Raw genomic sequence first — 20,498 nt, forward strand, 5'->3', positions numbered from 1 at the left:
AAACAGCACCACTCCTATGCATGGAAGTTTCTCAGCTGCTGGGTCTTTTATAATCCTTATTTTTTTTTGCACAAAACAAACACATAACGCACATGCAAATAAGTTTTACTAACTCAAACTTATAAACTAGAGCTGGGTGTTTCACTTTAAGAGTTAAGAAACTTGAAACCTTGTTCTTGTTTGCGCAACAATCAGTGCAGCTCACAGCCGCCAAAGTGTCTAGACTAGCACATGATGGTAGTCAGCCAATGGCTCCACCGCTCTCCTCGGGGGCCCCGTGTGTGTATGTGTGTATGTGTGTGTATGTGTGAGGAAGCGGGGGGGAGGAAAAAAAGAAAAAGAGAGAGAAACGGAGAAAGAAAGGGATCTGGGCTGCAGTTTGGTTTAGATCTGAGTAGAGAAGCAGGAGCGCGATTCAGCCCCGGATTGATCCTCTTCATGTAATTTCAGCTCGCATGGATATTTTGTTGGGATTGTAATAAAAAAAAGAAGTGCACTGACATCTCAAGAAGACGACAAGGATCCTGATTTCCAGTGCATTTTCTTGGGATTAAATCGCCTCGAAGTACCTCATGCTCTACGTGCCGGTGTACAGAGTAGATTTGCGCTTGTTAAAAGTCCGAAACAGTTTGAGGCTGCGAGTTGCCGTCTCGGGTTGAAGGCTGCTGGCTTTGGATTATGTTTCTAAGTATGTTATGTTATTATGTATTCTGCTTTTTTTATTCCTTCGTAACAAACACATAAACACTCAGCTCCGCAGCGACCCTGGATAATATATCGCAGTTTCACCCGCTTGGTTATTTACAGTTTATTCGGCTAAGTGAATGCATTTTGATCGGCATGCAGCAGTGCGTTTATTGCGCGATTTTGTTGTTATAAATGCAACAAACCAGCCTTCAGTCTAATGTTGCGGTTTTGCCACCAATGCTCGTCAGTCGGCTGTGCATACATTGCACGGCATTTCACAGACATTAATGTTTTGCAACGACCGTAGAAGTATCTGTAATATTCGGATATCCGTACAAGAATAAAAAACCCTCATATAGATTTTCAAGTTGTCGTATGTTCAGGACGAAACGCTCAGGTCTTGTGCGGCGACTCTGGAGAAGCCGTTTGATCCCAGATAAAGAAGGGGAAGATGGAAATGGCAAAACTAGTGAGGGCTGTAGGGACGATCTGTTCGGAAACAACCCAGAGAAAATTCCCAAAACGGAGCTCAGACCGATGACCCCTAGCGGGTCTCTTGTAGGGGACATAGGGGGTGTGTGCACCCGGAGCCCCGTGGAGAGCAGCGGCTTGGGGGTCACGTCGGACCAAGATGGGGGTGCGGTGTGCGTCCAGGAGCAGGGGAGCCCCCGCTCCATACAGGACAGAGAATGCAGGACAGTGACGTGCTGCTTATTTAAAGACCGGGACCACTCCGAGCTTAGGGGTCCAGAGACGGCTCAGGGCACCAGGGATCCAGGGTCGTGTCACTTCGTGCTGAGGAACCTTGGACCACGGGATAGCGGCTCTCCTGAGGCGCAGGAGGCGATGCCACGCACGGTGTTGGAGCAAGAACTGAAATCAGCCACATACTCTCTTTTGAAAAGGCTAAAGGAAAGAGCGCTGGATACCTTACTAGAGGCGGTGGAGTCCAGAGGAGGGATGCCGAGCGACTGTGTTATGATTTCCCGGACAGAGCTGAGGTTGGGCGGCCATGTGGCATCCCCACAGCTGCTTGTGTGTAAACTGTACCGCTGGTCCGACCTCCAGCATCCTGCCCAGCTCAAACCGCTCTGTGAGTGTAAGAGCTTTGGGGCCCTGGACAGTCCAACAGTATGCTGCAACCCCTATCACTACAGCCGGCTCTGTGGGCCAGGTAAGGGCATCTGCCAGATCACACTTACTGTCTGTAGCACCTTATAGGCCTATAGCTAGATGCTGCTTTTGGGGTGTTAAGTCACCAGGTAGTCCATTAACACATAATCACAATGCATCTTTCAGGTTTTCCCTGACTTTATTATCTTGACCCACACACATACAGACTACCATCTTTACTTTTGAACTATAAACATGCAAATAAATCCTGCAAATCCATCTTAACAGCTAGGCTTGTGTTTTTAATTTGCTAAATGATTACACAGAAAACTACAAAGGTCATATCCATCATTACATGGCGGAAGTGAAGTTTTCAAGACTGTAAAACTGCTATGGGTTTAGAAATATGCTCAGAAAATCTTTCCCTATCACCATGTTTTATTTGTCTGGTACTGTTGGCTTACTTACTGAGAGGTAGAGAAGGTTGGTCATTTGATTAAATAGTTAATGATTAATAAAGTCATCCTTATGGCAAGGTGAACAATAATAAAATCCTTTAGAGCAAAGGATATGAGCTGAGGTAGAGTTGGCAACACATAAATGTAAGACAGACTACTTTTTTTACCAGTTTGATGTTATCTCAATGTTACTGTTGATTAAATTTAGTATATTCAGGAAAAATAGTCAAATAAATGCAAAATATTGATTAGTTTTAATATGTTTGTCACCTTTAAAGATTTTAGTTGCTTTGAAAGTTGTATTTTAGCAGTTTTGCATTACACCAGAGCATCGCTCACACAAGCCTGCAATATCTGGGCCTTTTGATGAAGGAGATTGTTTGTTTGGACTGCTGCTGTCCTTACAGTTCTTCTAGCTGTAAGGTGTTAGTTTATTCCATAAAAACATAAAGTACAGGACATCCTTAATGTGTCTTCATATGTTAGTGCCTTCAGTGTGATTGTCAGCACGGCTGTTTTCAGGTCTTACCTCTGTTTCTTGCAGGGTTATTGCCAGGTAGGCCAATCCATCAACATATATATATATATGTATATATATATATATATATATATATATGACATGCATATGATTGTAAAGACTCACTCACAGGTTTGGACCTGGTGCCATAGGTCAGTTTAGTTGTGGTGGTGGAGGACTGAGCTGTATTTTCACAATCAATGAGCTATCTATAGCAGAACCTCCCTGACCTATATTAAACTGATTCAGTTTTGGCAGGGGGCAAGCCTGTGATTTGGCAAACCTTAAACGCAGGGCCACTCGACCCCGCTGACCCGATGACAAGTAGTGGTATCATGTGTAAAGATGCAAGCGTCAGTATTTCTGTCTTCTCACTGGCACAGGAGGTGGATTTTCCATAACATCCATGTTTACTAGAGCCAGCTGGCTGTGGCAAGCACTTCAAAGTCATAAGCCCAACAATATCAGAATTCATAGCACACAAATGTTGGAAACTGACGTGGATTTGGCCCTCATGTTTCACCTTACTGTCTGACTTGATAAGAATATATATGTAAGTTTACTGATAAACCGTGGTGTCTGTTGGTTTGAACAGACTGTGTTAGATAGAAAGAGTATGAAATGTGTTCCTCTTGCTGAAGTGGATGTCAGGCTGTGCTTTTCTTTCTACTAAAACTAGCAAGATGGATTGTAAGAAGAGGGAGAGGGGCACATACCCCATATTGGGACTAAGGCTCGTAGTAGACATAGCTCACATGCGCTCATGCGTGGCCCGATAGAGCTGGTATTTCTTTCATGCTATTCAAGAAGGGGGGCTTTGAATCAAGACCTTAATCACTGGTTTTTACATTGTTTGCAAATGGGGAAGAAAGAAATATGGAATTATACTACATGAGGTAGATTTGCATTGAAAACATTATAATTCTTTGTAAAACAACTCAAAAAAGATGCATAAAAACAAGTTGTGTTAAAGCGTTCGTCAACTGCAGTTCAGTCTACTTCAGTTTTAGTTTAGACTTATCTGAAAATGAACTACTTAACCAGGTTTTATATAAGCGTTTTTAAAGAATAAAACAGTATGTAATGTGTGGCAGAGAGCTTAGACTAAAGTGGACAAAACTTTTTTCCTTTTATTTTGCCAGGCATTATACTTTTCGAATGAGATCAGTTTCAAGTTGCGCTTTAAAAGCCCTTTTGTCCTAAGGAGGTCCCCTCATGCTATTTAGGTGAAGGAGTGGTGATAATATACAGTTTGCATACTACTGGCGCCAGACTGACGAGCTGTGTATCTGAGTGACTGAGTTCAGATCCCAGCAATTACTGCCGCCACTCTTAAAGGACCCGCTGCTATTATGCTTTTCTCCTTCCCCTTTTCCCTGTAGGCGAGGTCACAGTGTGCTCGCAAAGTTTTCTTTCCTTTGTGCTTTTCCTTCGTGTGCAAGTTATTCTCTTCATTTCTCCTCTTTTTATTGGATAAAATCAAGGTCTCTGAGCACACTGAAGTTAAAAAGCAGGGATTTACTCTGATTCATTAAACTAATAACTAAAAGTTACGGTTAGTCTCTGTGGTTGTTATAATGACTGCTTCAGTTAAATAATGCATGCTTAAATTATAGAAACAAATGGTGTTCTGTTGGCTTTATTAGCTTTTTAATGAGCGTTTGAACAAAATGATTTAATTCAGGCGTGCAGACACAAAGCTGTGAGAGTTGAGGTGTAGTCTGGTGTTTACAATGGAAGCAAAAATGCTTTGATAGTCGAGTCATTTGTTAAAGCTTGTGATGACTTAAGGTTGTTGTGTTGGCATGTTTCTTTTTACTTTTATGCTGATAATGTCAAATAAAATATGATGTAATAAACAATGTTTGGGTTTTGAGCTGCAGCGATTAATCTGTTAGGTATCAGCAATTAAATTAATCGGCAGCTAATTTGACCTTTGATTCATCTCTATGAATCATTTTTAAAGAGAAGAAAGTAAAAATTTCCTGATGCTAGTATCATAAATGTGAATTACTTCTCTATGACAGTGAACTGAATATTTTTGGGCTGTGGACAAAGCAAGACATTTGAGAACGTCACCTTGGGCTTTAAGAAACACAGATCAACATTTTTTAGTATTTTCTTACTGTTCATAGACCAAACATCTTATCGATCATTTGAGAAAATAATCGACAGTGAAAATCAACATTAGTTGCCGCCCTCGTCTGGTTACTTTGGAATTACTGTGACATAAAACAGAAAATAGATTGGGATCTAGATGTGCAAAGAAGCGTGTGTATGTGTTACGAGGTGTTTACAGTTATTTTACTAACCGGCTTTGCAAGCCACTTTACACCAGAGGCTTTGAATGTGTTAACACCATAATTTTCTTACAGTCGATGTATCCAAACAGTGCTTAGTAAATATCAGATTGAACTTCTTAGAATTTCAAACAGTTAATTCAAGTTTGAATAGCACAGACACATCTTTCTTACATTTAGTGACTTCACAGTAGGGATTGAGTTTTACCTTTCATTCTTTTGAAATAGCATTTCTTTCTTTATAAGGTGATTGACAAGACTGTTTTGTGTTACAGAGTCACCCCCACCTCCATATTCGAGGCTTTCCCCTAATGAAGAACACAAGCCACTGGGTAAGTGACACAGATGAGCTCTGTGCACCTGAAGCTTTCTATTTCATCCTTACACATCTGAATTCTGTTGTTAATATTGATCCTCTGTGTTATGGCTTGTAACCAGGTAGTTGTAAAGCTGTAATCACTTGATTTATGATCATTTTAGTCATAATTGCAGATATTAAGAGCCTGTAAATTGCAAAGGGCACGGCCAGTCTTTTGTTTAGGCTCTGGCACGGCCAGTCCGTTGTTTAGGCTCTGGTTTAACAGGAAAAAGAGGGAATAAAGCATTGTGGAAAATTTAAGCGTCTCTAATTGGGCACAGTTACTGGCAAACTGCATGGTAGCTTTGAGATGAGACCTCAGCCAGCATGTGGCATAATGTCAGCATGCCAGCCAGAGCCAGTGTGGGTAGTATGGTGTGGGTTGTATGTACTGTGGGCTGCTGGGACTTTGGAGCCTGGCTGCTAGCTGGGGCTGCAAGCCTGAGTACAGCTGATGTTTCTGGCGGCATCTGGGGATGTCATCAGGTAAAGCCTGTCTGTGACCTTGCCAGGTTATCTGCTGTGGGATGCTGTTAATTGTTTTGAATGTGATACGAAATATGAAACATATTCTCGCTGAAATGAAGAGGTACACAGAGGTAGCCACTGAGTCTCTTGTGCAGATGATTAGTGAGAGTTCAGAGGAACTGCAGATGAATAATTTCCGTTTTATTCCCCACAGATCTGTCAGACTCCACATTGTCTTACACTGAAACTGAGGCAGTCAGCTCACCAAATATCACACCGGGGGAATTCTCAGGTGGGTGTGTTTCTCCAACTGTCGTCAGTCCCCAAATAAGGAGTTTATATCCGAAATGTCTTATACTGATTAAAAAAAAATTAATGATTACAAGAAGTTTATTATCCCAGAGGAGCTGCACTGTAAATACTGAAGTAATTAGCCCGACAAATGCTGTGTTTTTCTGTTGTGTTGTACACACTGTAAAGCTTTGGGTGGTCACATGCCACAGTCAAAGTGTGGTTTGACATGCAGTACATAGATGTGAGTGGTTCTAATCATTTAATGACACGTCAGATACTAAATACCAACTTTCCATGTGTGAGCAGTTGTTAAAGTAGTAGGACTGCTATAGTGACACATTAACTAGCTTGAATAAAGAGTGACTGTAGAAACATAGCTTAAAAAAGAGCTTCCACTTAAGCGTCATGTGAAAACATTATATTTAGTACCATACTATTCAATTTTCCATCTGGTAAAGATCATTAATACGTGGATAAGGAGCTCTTCTTTTTCCCTGACGTATGATTAGAATTGATAGTTTGAGTAATAAAGCATGTAAGACAGATGTTAATTTGTAAAAACGGGATAATTGTCTTTCATGCTCATGTGTTTGCACGTCTGTACATACAGCTTTAAATCAGAATAATACAGTTTATGAATTACCCTAATATCATGGCAATAAATCATAGGTCTTTCATGACTGTTCAGTGCTGCATCGCCCTGTTTTTCTGGCTTTGAAATGGTTAAAATAAGACTAGTTAAAAAAGAAGGAAAAGGAGTTTTAATTATTTCAGAGCATACTTTAGCAACAGTTTAGTGCTCCACTCATCATAGCTTGTGAGTGTACCTGGATGAATATGCAAACTTATGAAGGTAATTTCATTTTGATGTTGCACTTTATTCCCTCTCATTAAGGGCCATTAGGAACAGTCGGAGCTTTAAAGATAAAGGTTTCATTGTGAGCGGTGCAGAGGTTCAGCGGGGCGTGTGCATTGGCCACAGAGCCGGCCTCCCCTCCTCTGTTTTTCTTTCAGAAATATTTGAGTGGGATCAAACTGTAATAAGATCCAAGCTCGCTCAGAAACGCACACAAGCACACATAGTTGTGCACATGCATGTGTGCAGACACTCACGCGTACAACTCTATCAAGCCTGGCTGTAAGTGGGCTGCAGGGAGGGGTGGGTTCAGGGAAATGGAGTTGCTCCTGTGAATGGGGCCACACCAAAGGAAGCGAGTAGAAACAGTCCTGTCCTCTGATTTGAAATGAAACACTCCTTTCTCATGGCATAGAGTGAGCATGTTTCCCCCTCTCATGCTAGGGCCACAGCACGCATGCACAGTATCATGTGGACAGGGAGTCAGAGCCCTCATTTTGGGGCTCGCAGGGAACAGCATTTCCTGTGAAAAGGTCTGCCATGGCTCAGAGGCCTGGACACTGAGCAGTTGACATGGCTACCTGGCAGTGAAGTATTCAGTCAGCAAGGGCCCCCCTCCTCCCCGGTACACATGCTGTCACCACCTCAGCATGGCCCGGCGACACTCCCTGAGTCAACAAATGAGGGGCTTGTCAGAGCGCGCACCACAATTCCTCAGAGACTGTGGTGAGGAGGGAGGATCTAGACATGCTAGGCTTTGGTTTCTTCCAACTGTGTTGCTGCTTGTACAGGCCGGGCCAGATCACTGTGCTTTGGCTGTGACACACTTAGCAAGTTGGGCTTGGGAAGGAGAATGACCAATGCTCTACAGGGTGGTGGTTTTCCTCGCTGTGAGCTAATTTGTGCAGCCGGTTTGTCTCTGATCATGTTGCATTTGGACCGTATGATGTTTCTTTGGTTTTAGATACAAAAGAGTGTCCATGTTGAGTGAAACAAGCCATTAGCATCTTGTCAGTGATACAGATCATCCACCAAGTATTTGCCAAACACATCCCATCATAAGACTGAGAGCCTGAGGGCGTCCTTATAAAGCCCATTTAGTTCTGCTTAAACACACAGGCATGTAACGCACATTGTCAAGCTATCCTGTGTTGAACATGTTGCTGTCCTGGAGATGACTTTCTCTGTGAATCCCCCTGCAGCTCGGGCAGAGAGAGTGTCTGTGTGTAACCGGAGTTGTATGGGATCCAGACTCCACCCCTCAAGCAGGAACAAGTAAACCTCTTAAAAGCAAGTCTGGGGGGCACTTGGTGGATGGGTGGGGTGTAGTCATATAATCAACTACAGTTTGCAGCCCAGGGCTACAGAAATACCCACAGAGCATTCTTCTGCATCACACAATGGCAGAGAAACAGATCGGAACTGGTTGGTTTAGTAGATAAGCTCATTCTTCCACATCAACCAATATTCTGAATATATTCAGTGGAAAGTAGTTCTCCTTCTGCTTTAGATTATTTAGTGCCATACTAATATGAAATATGTCTTTAAATCAATACGCTCTTATGTTGTTAAGTTAATGTTAGAGTTACATTTAAGTGCAGATACATTTCTCTCATCCCTCTGGCTCACTCCTGCAGTTGTTTAACATGCTAAAATGTTCTCATGCATTCTTAAAAAGCTTCTCCATGTGTATATTATTGTATAACTCCCTCAGTGTAATACTCATACCTTCAGCCACTGTGCGGTCATAGACATTTGAACCATTCACAGTGTTTTATTTATTGACTGTGTCACAATGTGGGAGAGAGACAGCCCCACCAGGCACCCTGTGATATCTGTTTACGTCATGAGCGGGCCCAGCTTTCTAGTCAGTGCGTACACAGTATACCTTAGTCCTGTGTGTGTGAGGGAATGTGCCTTTGCTGGTGCTGCCCTCCCATTCTGCCCGCACACCTGTTTCCTCACTGCCTGGGCCTCGTCGTGTGGACATCAGAGTGAAGCCCTTTGAAGCAGGTCTCATTGCTTCCTGTATGACTGTCTGAGGGGGTGTTTCCCCCCTACACATTGACTTTATTATGTCAGTCACATTGTCTCTGACATCGGGGGCTCTTTATGTTTGTCACTTCTTCATTATAATGCTGCTTTCAGTCTGAGGAGGAATGCCAAGATGTCTTCGCATTGCTGCTTAAGAATTTCAGTCTTTGAAGATTGTTTTAAGAGCAATAAATGTCGCTGTGTGTAGTGATTACCATATTAACAATATTTATGCAGAATGAACGCTGCAGGCCTTCCCCCGTGCCTGGTTTAGCCCGTTGTAAGATCGTGGCTCCAGTCTGCCTACATTCTTTAGTCATCAGAGGTTGTGTCCTCAATCAACCCACTGGAATTTGTCAGCATAACACTGTGTGTACACGCTCATGCTGGTGTGAGTTGAGATCACCGATGTGAATGGAGGGGCTCCCTCAGATATGCAGGGTCAGGTGACCAGGAGACATGCAGAGTGACCTGAGCCACTGTCCTTTTATTTTATTTTCCTCCTTTTTCTTCCCCTTCCTGAGAGTGTAGGAAAGTTGGACAGGAGGAGCGAAAAGATTGAAAGTTGTTAGACATGGATTACACAGAGTGCTGTAGCGCTTACTGGAGGGGAGAGGGCATCAGCAGGTAGTCAGGGTTCCCACACAGTAATCACACAATGCTAGCCTCCATCTGCCTGCCTGTCTCTGGAGGAAAGGCCAGTGCTGTCTCTCTGGATGTCTCGTCTGCAGGCAGGCACTGTGTCAGGTCCACTCTGGTATTGACTGATTCTTCCAGGCAGAACAAGGCAGTTAGGAGATAGATGGGAAGGGCCTCATGCGAGTCACACAACAGATTGCTCAGGGAAATTACAGCGTGCGATGTGTAGGTGCAGAGACCACCAGAATGCATCTGTTAAACTTGCTTGTTCATACATTTTAAGTCTGTCATTCTTCCTCAGGGTCTTCATACAAGTCCAGATGCATATTGACATACATTCACACGAAAGAGCGAAGCAAATTAAATTGTGCAGTCAATACTAATCACAGCCGGGCCGTCTGTGTCAGGAAGAGGCCAGCACTAAGTATCAAACCATTCCCTCTGTCTGTGTTAGAGACAGTGGAAATGCATGGAACAATTAGACAGTCTAATCAAGGCATGTGATGCTTCTCTTGATTAAAGCAGATTAAACCAGACTCAAACTTGTTCATTTGACTTTGAAGGCATGTGATTGCACCTCTGCTAGGAACTAATTAAACAGCATATCTGCTGTATGCATCTGAAAAAATTTAGGATCGATTGCACCTCTTATTTTCTCTGTTATGTTTTTCTGTATTAGATCATTTGTTCAATTCATTGCAGTGGCCTCTGTACTGTATGGATGGCTCTTTTAAGTTGTGCTCTATTTTTTCTCCCCTGATGCTGGGTGACATAATGCAGGTGACATCATTTACAGCACACCCAATTCCACTGCCAAATGATTAATTTATAGCTCAGGAACCATCAAATAAAATTGAATAGTAATGATTGTCGTCCTGCTCCGCAGTCTTTTGAGAATTACTTTATAATGTGGTGCGTTACCGCTGTACAGACATCTAGCTGTCTGTATGTAGCGGCAGCACTCTGACTCTGCACTGCTCAGACAGAGGTATGGTCTGATGGAGTGACAACTGCGTCAGCATGTTAGCGATGTCCCCCTCCCCACCTCGAGGCATGATCCCCCTGCTCCGTCCCACAGACCCCAGAGTGATGCAGCCTGGGCTCATCTCCCCCTGCAGCCTGGCACATGGCCTCAGGTTTCCACCGCAGCCCTGAGCCTTCCCAGCGCCTGGCCGCCCACACTCCCTCAGGAGCCCCAGTGCTCCAGGATACGGGATGTGGAAATAATGTGACTCGAGTGCTTCCACCCTGCCTCCCGAAATCAGGTTTTGCGGATTGTTTATTTGAGGGGAAGGAGGCCTCAGACAAACATCCTGTTTTAAAAAGCTGCCTGGGTTTTGTAGCAGTGCAGGGCGGTGAATTGCCCCTTTGACAGTGGGGGGGAGACTGAGGAATGTTGAAGAGAAGGCCAGCATCTCGGGGGACGTGAGGGGGCTCTCCTCACCCGTTTGTCATGTCCAGTTTACAGAGTCCATTTTTAAGCTGGGGGCGGAGTGTTGCAGCTATACATCCTGAAGGGTCTTGTGCTCTATTCTCTCTGTAGTGGTGTAGGGCCTGTACCCACAGTCCTCGTCTCAAGTATCCGTTCCTGTCCTGGGAGGCTGACTTCCGTTTCCCCTTACGTAAGACACATACACATAGAAAAAGAGCCATTGATAAGAGCGATAAGGCCATTTTTCATTTTCCCTTTCTCAGCATTGTTAGACTGTGGTGTGTCAGAAATCCACTTTCAACTTGTTCTCTCTGGGGTTGTGACTTTCAGGATCCTCAGCAGAGTCCTCCACAGTCTACACGACCTATTGGCTCACTAATATAACATGTTTGTTGTTGTTTATGGAAGGGTGTTGCGTGTTTGTATTTGTGTGATTGCAGTGTAGTTTGTCTCCCATCTGTCAGATTGCAACAAGGTCTTCTGGCCATTAGATTGGGATCTTTTACTTTTTGTTTTCCAGCTTTTTTTTAGTGAAGATTTTAAGATGTGAGCCAAGTCAAGATTAACAGCAATTCCAATATGCCTTTCCAAAGGTTCATAGTAGAGAAATCTCCTTAGTGTGGAGTGTCTGTGTCAAGCAGAGGATATGTGAGCTTGAAGTAAACACTTTATATCATCTTAAATTGTCACATAAATGGAGAGGGGAGTGTAGTTGTCATTGTGCTGAGATCTCTTTACACTGAATTTGCTCCAAGAGTTGATTTTCAGTGAGAACTGGCAACACAGGTCCTAGACATGGTGAGGTAATATGACCTCTACGTGCAGAGTGAAAGCCATGCTAATCTAAAGCAGTCCTTGGAGAGGCCTGAAACCCCTTACATGTCAACAGAAACTAGCCTGCTGAGCTGAGTATTTATCTGTCTCCGCTTGGCAAGCCACAGTGGTGCCAGTGCTGCTGGGTGTTTGACTAACTTCTGAAGGGCTCACAGATAAAGATAAATCTATAGCCTCATGCATGACTATGAGTCTAAGCTCACAGTGCTGCACTTGTCATATGAATTTACAGAGTGTACTGTGCTCAGCCAGGATAAGGTGGACTATGTTTCATTTTAGGGCTCACCACACAGATAGACGGTAAAGTCTGCAGAAATAACAGGAGGTGTGCTCAGGCTATAATTTTTGCCCCATATTCTACGTTAGCAAACAAAGTGAGTGAGCTAATCTTGTCGTGTGCTCAGGGAGGGCTGCTGTTACCATCTTCTCTTCCTTCACACCGCAGTGCAGCACCAGCCTTCACCAATGGCTCCATTCATTCAGCTCAGGGCACAGGGTTACAGCAACAAATAAAGAGCGTGCAATGCCATTAAAAATGTATGGAATGTCCAACTGTTAGTTTAGTGTTTTAGTGTGCCTCCTCTCAAGGCTGAGAGGGGGAACAATACTCCATTTGAGCTGGCCACTGTAAATGTGCTAGCCTTGCAAAGCCTGGCAAGCAGTAGTGAAGGAGGTGCCAGTTGTGGACGCTGTTTTTATTTTCTGACCATTTTACCCACAATTATAAATCCAGACACCGGCCTTGGCCAGCTATGATTTAGGCCTGTGGTCTGATTGCTGGCGAAAATAGATTTAAGATTTTTTTTTTTTCCCTTCCTCCCCAGAGGAGCATTGACAGTTGTGTCTGAACCTATGGCTGTCAGTATTTTTAAAACTCAGAATAGCCAGCGCATTCTTTGAGCCTCCAGAATGCTGTGTGTGGATTAACTGTAGGGGCCCATGTCATTCGACATCTCTACACAAACCTTTTACAGCCAGAGGGAAAGGATAGGAGCTCATTGTTGATGGCTGAGCAGTAAACTCCCAGTGTTTCAAGGCCTGGTTCGTTTTCTCTGCACTGTACATGTGTAAACTGAGAGACAGGGACTGGATTTTTTTCCTCTTTCCTTATCTTGAACTTGATCTACTGGAGCTATATCTTCATTCCACTCCCTTGTCCTAACATGGGGCCAAGTATGATAGACATCATTTTGAGCCTTTGATCTTGTTCCCGAAAGATGATGCCTTTTAAATCTGAGCAGAAAAACCTTTATTTTGAGTGATGGTCCTGCAAACCCCCCCCTTATAATAAAGTGTTTACAAATGCTTAGCAAGCTGTTCAGACCGAAGTATTTTATTTCTGAGCATAAACAAGTATGTATGTCCTCAGTTTCTACACAAAGTACAGCTCGACATGGTGAGTTGTACTCTGGGATAAAGTTTTTGCAAGTAGTATTATTGTCAAAATTCTCATTGATTATCTTCCTCAGGGAAAATTATATTTACTTTCGTAATGCGTGTTTTACTTATCTTTTATTTGTGTGCATTTCTAAAGTCTTGGCTGTGTGGCTTAGTACGTGCAGTCAGGCTGTCGCATTTCAGGGTACGGTTTAGATTAGAGGTCTGGCTGTAGCTTCCCCCTCTTCCCCTCTCTGTGACTGCCAGCACATAATTTACTTAATGAAATCCTGCCATTCCCTTTAGCTTCAAGATTTTTTGCAGATGTTGACAGGGAAGGACTTTGTGAATTATTGGAAATGTTCACTCCTGCATTTTTAATGAACGTCTTGCTTGTTGTGAACGGGCTGACTTGTCGGGGATGGGGGAAACAGTTGTCTTTGTTTGGGGAGCTGGTGTCTGGATGCCCACAGTGGAGCAGTGTGGGTTACAGCCCCAGCAAGTGTTGTGATTGAAACAGAAACTCTGGTGCCACATTATCCTGACAGAACACATTCTCCTCACAGACTCTGATCCACTGGGCCGATCAATAGGAAACCATTGTTTGAACGGGAGCTCTGTCCATCATAGCGGGTTCACCTCCCAGCCCGGTGGAAACCAAATACCTACCTTTCGCCTTAAATTAGTCAGACTAATATAACTCGTAATAATAGAGTTCCTTGTTATTGTTCATTTGAAACCAGGCCTTCAACATAGCTTGAGTATATAGGCCAGCTAAAGTCAGTTTCCTCCCTCAGTGTAGGGTCTTGCTTTTGGACTCTGAAGTGAAGTATTTATTCAATAAAGAAAAGTGTGTATGTTAAAGTCTTAGAACACACATCCAACACTTCCTCTCTCACTTGATGTGTCATTTGGTGAGACTTTTTCACCAAACCAGACTCTTAAAGGAGACAGAAAGCAACCTTCTTGCTGCACCCCCACCCCCCACAGTCCTAACCAGAGTAGGAAGTTGGGAGGCACAGCAAGGGGAGGAGGGGGGAGTTCAGGAATGTGCAGGGTCTCCTCTACTCAAACGCTCCAGCCTTCTTGGCTCGAACCTCCCTGACACACTCGCAAACAAACACACTCACACACACACTCGCACACACACACAAACAGATAGGTTGTATGAGGAGGTGAAAGGGCACAGCCACCCAGCAGGATGTTCACTGAGTGTTTTGCTTTCTATGCTCTCTCGGACTTCGCTGGCCTTTAACGCCGCCTGTAGATATGACATTTACAAACATCCCCCACAGTTTTCACAGAGCTTTTACATGCCCTCAAGGACTCTCCTAGGCCTCACTTGCATCACCACCATCACTTGTGCTCTGTGTCTTTGACACATTGCAGAACTTTGGAGGAAAGTTTGAGGAAATGAGCAGCACATTCTCTTCCCCTTAAAAAAAAAAAAGTCTTCTCCCTCAAACCAGTGGTCTCTTACTCACGCGCCCAGACGGCTCCTTCGTATTAGCCTCCTTAGCTTCCTGTGCTTTTTACACCCTCTGTTGTTTATTGATTTAATTTATGGATTCTGTTAGTTATCTGCTATCAAGGGTACAGCACTTTTCCTCCCTCGCGGGGTCATCCCGAAACAGTAACGGAGGGAAAGTGGAAAGGAAGTGGATGACAATGTAAAGCATTCCTATTGTGACCAGCCAGGCTTGGTGACTGGATTCAGTTTCTCTGGCTCCCACAGTGTTTTCTCTCAGCACATATCTCTCTCCCTCTCTTTCTATCTTTCCCTCTCTATTTCTTTCTCCTCTCTCGGCTGAGAAAGGCCAGACCTCAGGGAGAAAAATCCATAGACATATAAGAGCAGCTCCAGTTAGCGTGTCTGTCTGATAAAGCCGACTTTGATGGCAGCGATAGCCCAGACGCCAGCCTAAATGTGGCCTGCTCAGGGGTTATAGCCGGCCTGTAGGAACCATTGTCTATAGAATTAAAGCCATGTCATACACTGAACAGGAGGGGGAGGCTTTTGCTTTAGTTCCACTTTGAGTTTTTTTAGTTGTGAAAGAAAGTTAAATTGAAGAAATCATCGGGGGGGGGGGGGGGGCAGGAATGCACAAAGAAAATAATTTGTTCTAAATTTTCACACACACAACCACAGTGTACACACACACACACACACACACATACACAGAGGCACACACACAGTCCTCGTGCCCCCCTCCCCACCACCAGCCCCCAAGCCTATCAGTTCATTGGTAGAGTCTAATAGCTGGAGGGGAATCTAATCCTTGGCACAGGATGAGAGACTGCTCCCCCCTCCTCTCCTTGCTGCTCTCCTCCCCTCGACTGCACTGCTTAAAGGGACTCGCTACAGTGTTTTCTTTTTTTTCTCTTCCTCCTCAGCAAAGTTTTGCAGGAATGAGTTCATCTCTGCTCCCCGCTCTGGATTAGGAGAGATGAAGTATAATGGAGGTGGCCCCGGAGCTTGGTGGGGAGATGTTAGCACGGAGGGGAAGCTGTTGTTTGTCTGCCTGTCCCTGACACTCGGCCTCCCATTCATCTCACTCCAAGGCTGCGGAGCTGTGTTTACCCCGGGGCAGCTCTTTTCTGCTTCTCCCTCTGCCCTTTTCTCCCCCCTTCCTTTTCATGCTGTCTTTAAAAGCATTACTGGATGATCATCAAGGATTGCCATTGAAACTTTCAAGCCCCCATTTTTGTGTACTTAGTAGTAATTATCCAGACTCGCCCTCAAGTGCAAGGAACTCATAGCAGGGCGATCTGCTTTCTTTCCATATGTAAACCTGTGGAAAAGGCTTGGGCAAGTTGTGTTTAACATAGGCATATTTAAGGGTTGTGTTAATGGCATGTTGGTCTTCTCTCATAACAGAGGAAAAATGATTTAATGGCTATAATCATGATCGGTATTTTCTGCTTGTTGGCCTGTGGCAGTCACGGTGGCCTATATTATCATCAGTGGTGGAATATAATAAGTACATTTATTCAAGTACTCTACTTAAGTACGACTTTCAGTTACTTGCACATAGGGCTGGGCAATGTATCGATCTTACATCGATATCATGATGTGAGACTAGATATTGTCTTAGGTTTTGGATGTTGTAATATAAGTGTTGTCTTCCTGGTTTTAAAAGCAGCATTACAGCAAAGAGATGTCATTTTCTGAACTTACAAGACTGTTCTAGTTGTTCTGTCACTTTCCTTTTCTCACTTCATTATATCCACAAGGGATGGGCATGAGAACTTGATTGTGACATCAGTCTTTGTCCGTATTTTTGTAAAGTGTAATCACCGCCCAGCCTCCCATATGTAAACACAACCTTTTTTAATGTATTTTTGATGATTTTAAATAGGTGAAACCTTATGTCATTGTAGAGCTGCGTGCAGTGTATTGCTTTGCTCAGCACCTCCTTGCCCCACTGTCACTTCTTCGCTGTTTATCATGAGATTACAGCTGCAGGAGTGTGAGCTCCACAGTGAGGAAGTGTTGGTGAGAGTCTGCCCGCATGCACATACACAGTGACATGGCTAACTGTTAGCATACACGTCTTATGTTACTTAAAAGTTATTTATGGGTTCAACGACAGAGTTGAGCCGTTTCGGTGTGTCAGTCTGCGTTTGTTAGGACTGTTAAATGGCTTTGTATAGCATGTTAGCTCGTGCTAACACAGATGAAAGATGTTGAACTGACCGGGAGAGAGCGGCAGAGACAAAGTCCTTCAGTGCTACATCTAACCCATGTAAATGACAACAACAGCAGTGACAGACAAACTTTTGAAATTATAATTTGTAGGCTTATTGAAGCCTCGTTCAACAAATGAATTTAAAATTGCACTTGTTTTTCATTGTTGCATATTTACTTTCTTATTCTTATATTAGATGTTGTTTTTTTTTTACTCTACTACTCTAGAAAACTTTTATGCAAGTACTCAAATATAGAGGCTACATAAAATGCCCATCCCTGATCACATTACATTACCGACGATGATCAAAATCTCATTGTGTAAACACTTTGTGTACAATATTGATATCGAGGTATTTGATCAAAAACATTGTGATATTTGATTTTCTTCGTATTGCCCAGCCCTACTTGGAATGTACTTGAGTACCTCCATTTCATGCAACTTTCTACTTCTTTTCCACAACTTTTATTTGATCTTTAGTTACTAGTTACTTTCCAAATCAAGATTTTACATACACATTATATAATAAAAGGCTTATAATTGCTCTATTTAGCTCCAGCTCCACAAACAAATACTTATCCATGGTCACATTCGTAAAAGTGAGCCATAACATCACAATATAAACAGGGGCCATTTTTCTGAATTATGGATAAATCATGTAATTTTTATACTTGATTGTATGACTTTTCACTGAAGTAGAAATGATTTGAATTCTTTCTCCATTATATCTTCATGCTCTCTCATATTTCACACAGAATAATATGTTTGTATTGAACCCAAATCTTACAGCTGACACCTGAACATGTCACTGTTTGCTTGCTGTTTGTCTGAGTTCCAGTGAACTGATAAAAGTCCGTGTTTGTTGTCAGACCTGATGTCCTGCTTTTGATACTCTGAATTCCTCCAATCAGACAGGCCACAGGGAAACAGAAAAATCAACATTTTCACATGGTTTCCATGGAGCTTACGCCTTGTTATGGAAATCAAACTCCACACGCACACCAAACGCTTTCTGCAGTTAGAGGAGTGCTCTTTAAAATCTCTGTTTATTCTGTTACTTCATCAGGACTACTAAGACTTGTAGTACGTGCAGATTCACGCGTCCAAGGTTACTTTTAATTCACTGTAAGTGTGAGCAGGCTTGTTATATTTCAAGTGTCATAATGTGTTTACTTATTTCTTGACGCTTGAGGGAAAACCAAACACAGACTATCCTTATCATATTGCTAAAACACGGCTGGCTGCTTATTCCATGTATTTCCTGTTGGCCAAAGGACAATTTGTAGACCAAACAGCTTCCACAGGTCCATGTATCTCCACTTTTTTTATACCAGCACTTTGAAATAGGTTATGTAAGGCGTTAGTGTTGATTAAATTAGATCATTGCCCCTGGCAGCAGGAACAGGAAGTGCAGCGGCCATACTGTGGCTGCGTCCGTTGATTCTGAGACTGACACTAAGAGGAGAGGCTTTTGAGAATAAAATAACAATAATAACATGCGCTACTATTCTAATGGGTAAACGGAGCTGTTAAAAGGTGGCAGGGTTAAATGGATGCAGAGCACCAGTAATTGCTCCCAGCCCGTCATGGCTCCGCCCTGACCAGACCTTCTCAAAGCCCAACATGGAGTCAAAGAGAGTTGGGTGTCTTTGCTGTGGTCAGAAGGGAGGGAGACACACGCCCTCCCTTCACCGCCTCATATCTGACTTTTAGGTTTGGTCTGAGTCTTGGCCTGGCCTCTGTCTACATCAGCTTGTGATCGTATACTAATTAAATTAAAGCTGGAAATTGCTAAGGAAACAAGGTCTCCCTAATTTTTTTAAGACTTAGAAGAGCATTTGAAGAAGATTGAGCAGAAGGCAGCTTGAGCTCTGGAGTTGAGGCCATAGTTGCTGTGGTGATATTGTCCAAACAGGCTGCCAATTGGTGATAGCTGTGCTCTGTTAAAGAGATCCTAATGAGTTCTTCTCTCAGAGCCCTAACCTCAGTACCCCCACCTAGCCAAAACACACAAGTTCAGGACACAAATACGCTGGCTGATTTTCTTCCCTGTCCAAGCAGATACATGTGCGCACAGGCACACGTAGATGCTTAACACAACAGAGCGACAGGAAAAGGCCTGGCTCATGGTGTGCTCATTGTCTTCCCTCAGGCTTAACATTTGATACATTTCTAACCTTTGTCCTGCTCATTCCTCTTCCTGGTCCTCGCAGTCTTACTGGCTACCTTCGTTCTAGGCTACGTGTGAAAACTAGACACTATTGACCAAATTGCTTTCGCTTTATTCTTACCATCTAAAAAGGAGGAGACAGTAGCCATTTGGTCTTTTGTGTTTGTTTCAAAGTGAGTTTACCTTGATGTGTGGGCTCCATTTGATTTGAGACAATAGAGGGCCGTAAACAAGTTGGGGCTGAGTTCTTTGTGTGGCCGAGCCGCGCTGAAGTAAAAGCTGAGCTCAGAGTGGAGGAGCTGGAGTGTGGAATTCACTAATGGCACATGCATGTTGGGGCCCCTGAAGAGAGGGGGTCATTTCAGCCATCAGTGTGTGCGCAAACACACAGAGAGCCTGTCTGCAGCTTCCCCCCCACCCCCACACATCCCCACTCACTCACTCACTCACTCACTCACTCCCTCACTCACTCACTCACTCACTCTTTTCCTCCCCCTCCACAACACAGAGAGCCTTGAACCAGCAGGCATTTTGTCTGTGCAAGTCTGGTCAACGTTTTTGCTAATCTTTGTATAAACTTTACTAGTGTGGGTCACTCAGCAGAAAGGTTTAGTTGGGTGGGAGGTGAGCAAGGCATTTTGTTGCTGTGTGGATCTGCGATGCTCCACCTTAAAGGCGTTTGTTAATGGGGCGGGCGGTCATTAAGCCCTGAGAGCAGAGAGACTGAAAGGAATGGGGCCACAGGCCCAGGCTTTAAATCCTCTGTGCCAATAGACCCTCTGAAGCAAAATAATGGCATCACTCTGTGTGTGAGTTAATGGGAGCTGATAGCATGAAGGCTGGGGGGTCAGCGGGTCACGGGCTTGTGCTAAGTTGTCAGGGAGCTGAATGCCGTCCCTGGGCCCACAGCAGGGGGAAGAGCTGGGTGGAGGGGGAGGGGGACCCCCTGCCTGGCCCTCTCCCGTCACCCCCACTCTTGTGGAATGTGAGGAAGACGAGGGAAGAGGAGAAAGAGGCACCCTCATACTGGAGAAGTAAAGGGTGAAGAGACGGATGTGAGATCATGGGACTCTCTGTGCTTTTTCTTCCTCCTCCACCAGCCCCTCTCCTCGTACCACAGATTTTATGAGCAATATAACTGTGTGACAGCTACGAGCAGTGTGCACTGGAGCAGCCTCTGAAAGTAGTCGACAGTGCTGTGTATCTGTTCACTATGGTGGAGATAGAAGTCCACCTAGGGAGCAGTAACTCACTTTGGAGTGCTGAGGGCTG

General features: G+C 43.9%; 1 protein-coding gene across 1 annotated transcript in view; it reads left to right on the plus strand.

The window, feature by feature from the left end:
* The first annotated feature begins 297 nt into the window (after positions 1-297).
* smad6b (SMAD family member 6b) overlaps positions 298-20,498 on the plus strand; it is a 21,873-nt gene continuing 1,672 nt past the window's right edge. Inside the window, exons 1-3 of the mRNA XM_049575376.1 lie at positions 298-1,861; positions 5,351-5,407; positions 6,116-6,193. Of these exons, the coding sequence (XP_049431333.1) occupies positions 1,063-1,861; positions 5,351-5,407; positions 6,116-6,193 (934 nt within the window). The 5' untranslated portion in view covers positions 298-1,062. The remainder of the gene's footprint in view (positions 1,862-5,350; positions 5,408-6,115; positions 6,194-20,498) is intronic.

This window comes from Epinephelus fuscoguttatus, linkage group LG4, assembly GCF_011397635.1.
Source record: "Epinephelus fuscoguttatus linkage group LG4, E.fuscoguttatus.final_Chr_v1".
In the NCBI taxonomy this organism is placed as follows: Eukaryota; Metazoa; Chordata; class Actinopteri; order Perciformes; family Serranidae; genus Epinephelus; species Epinephelus fuscoguttatus.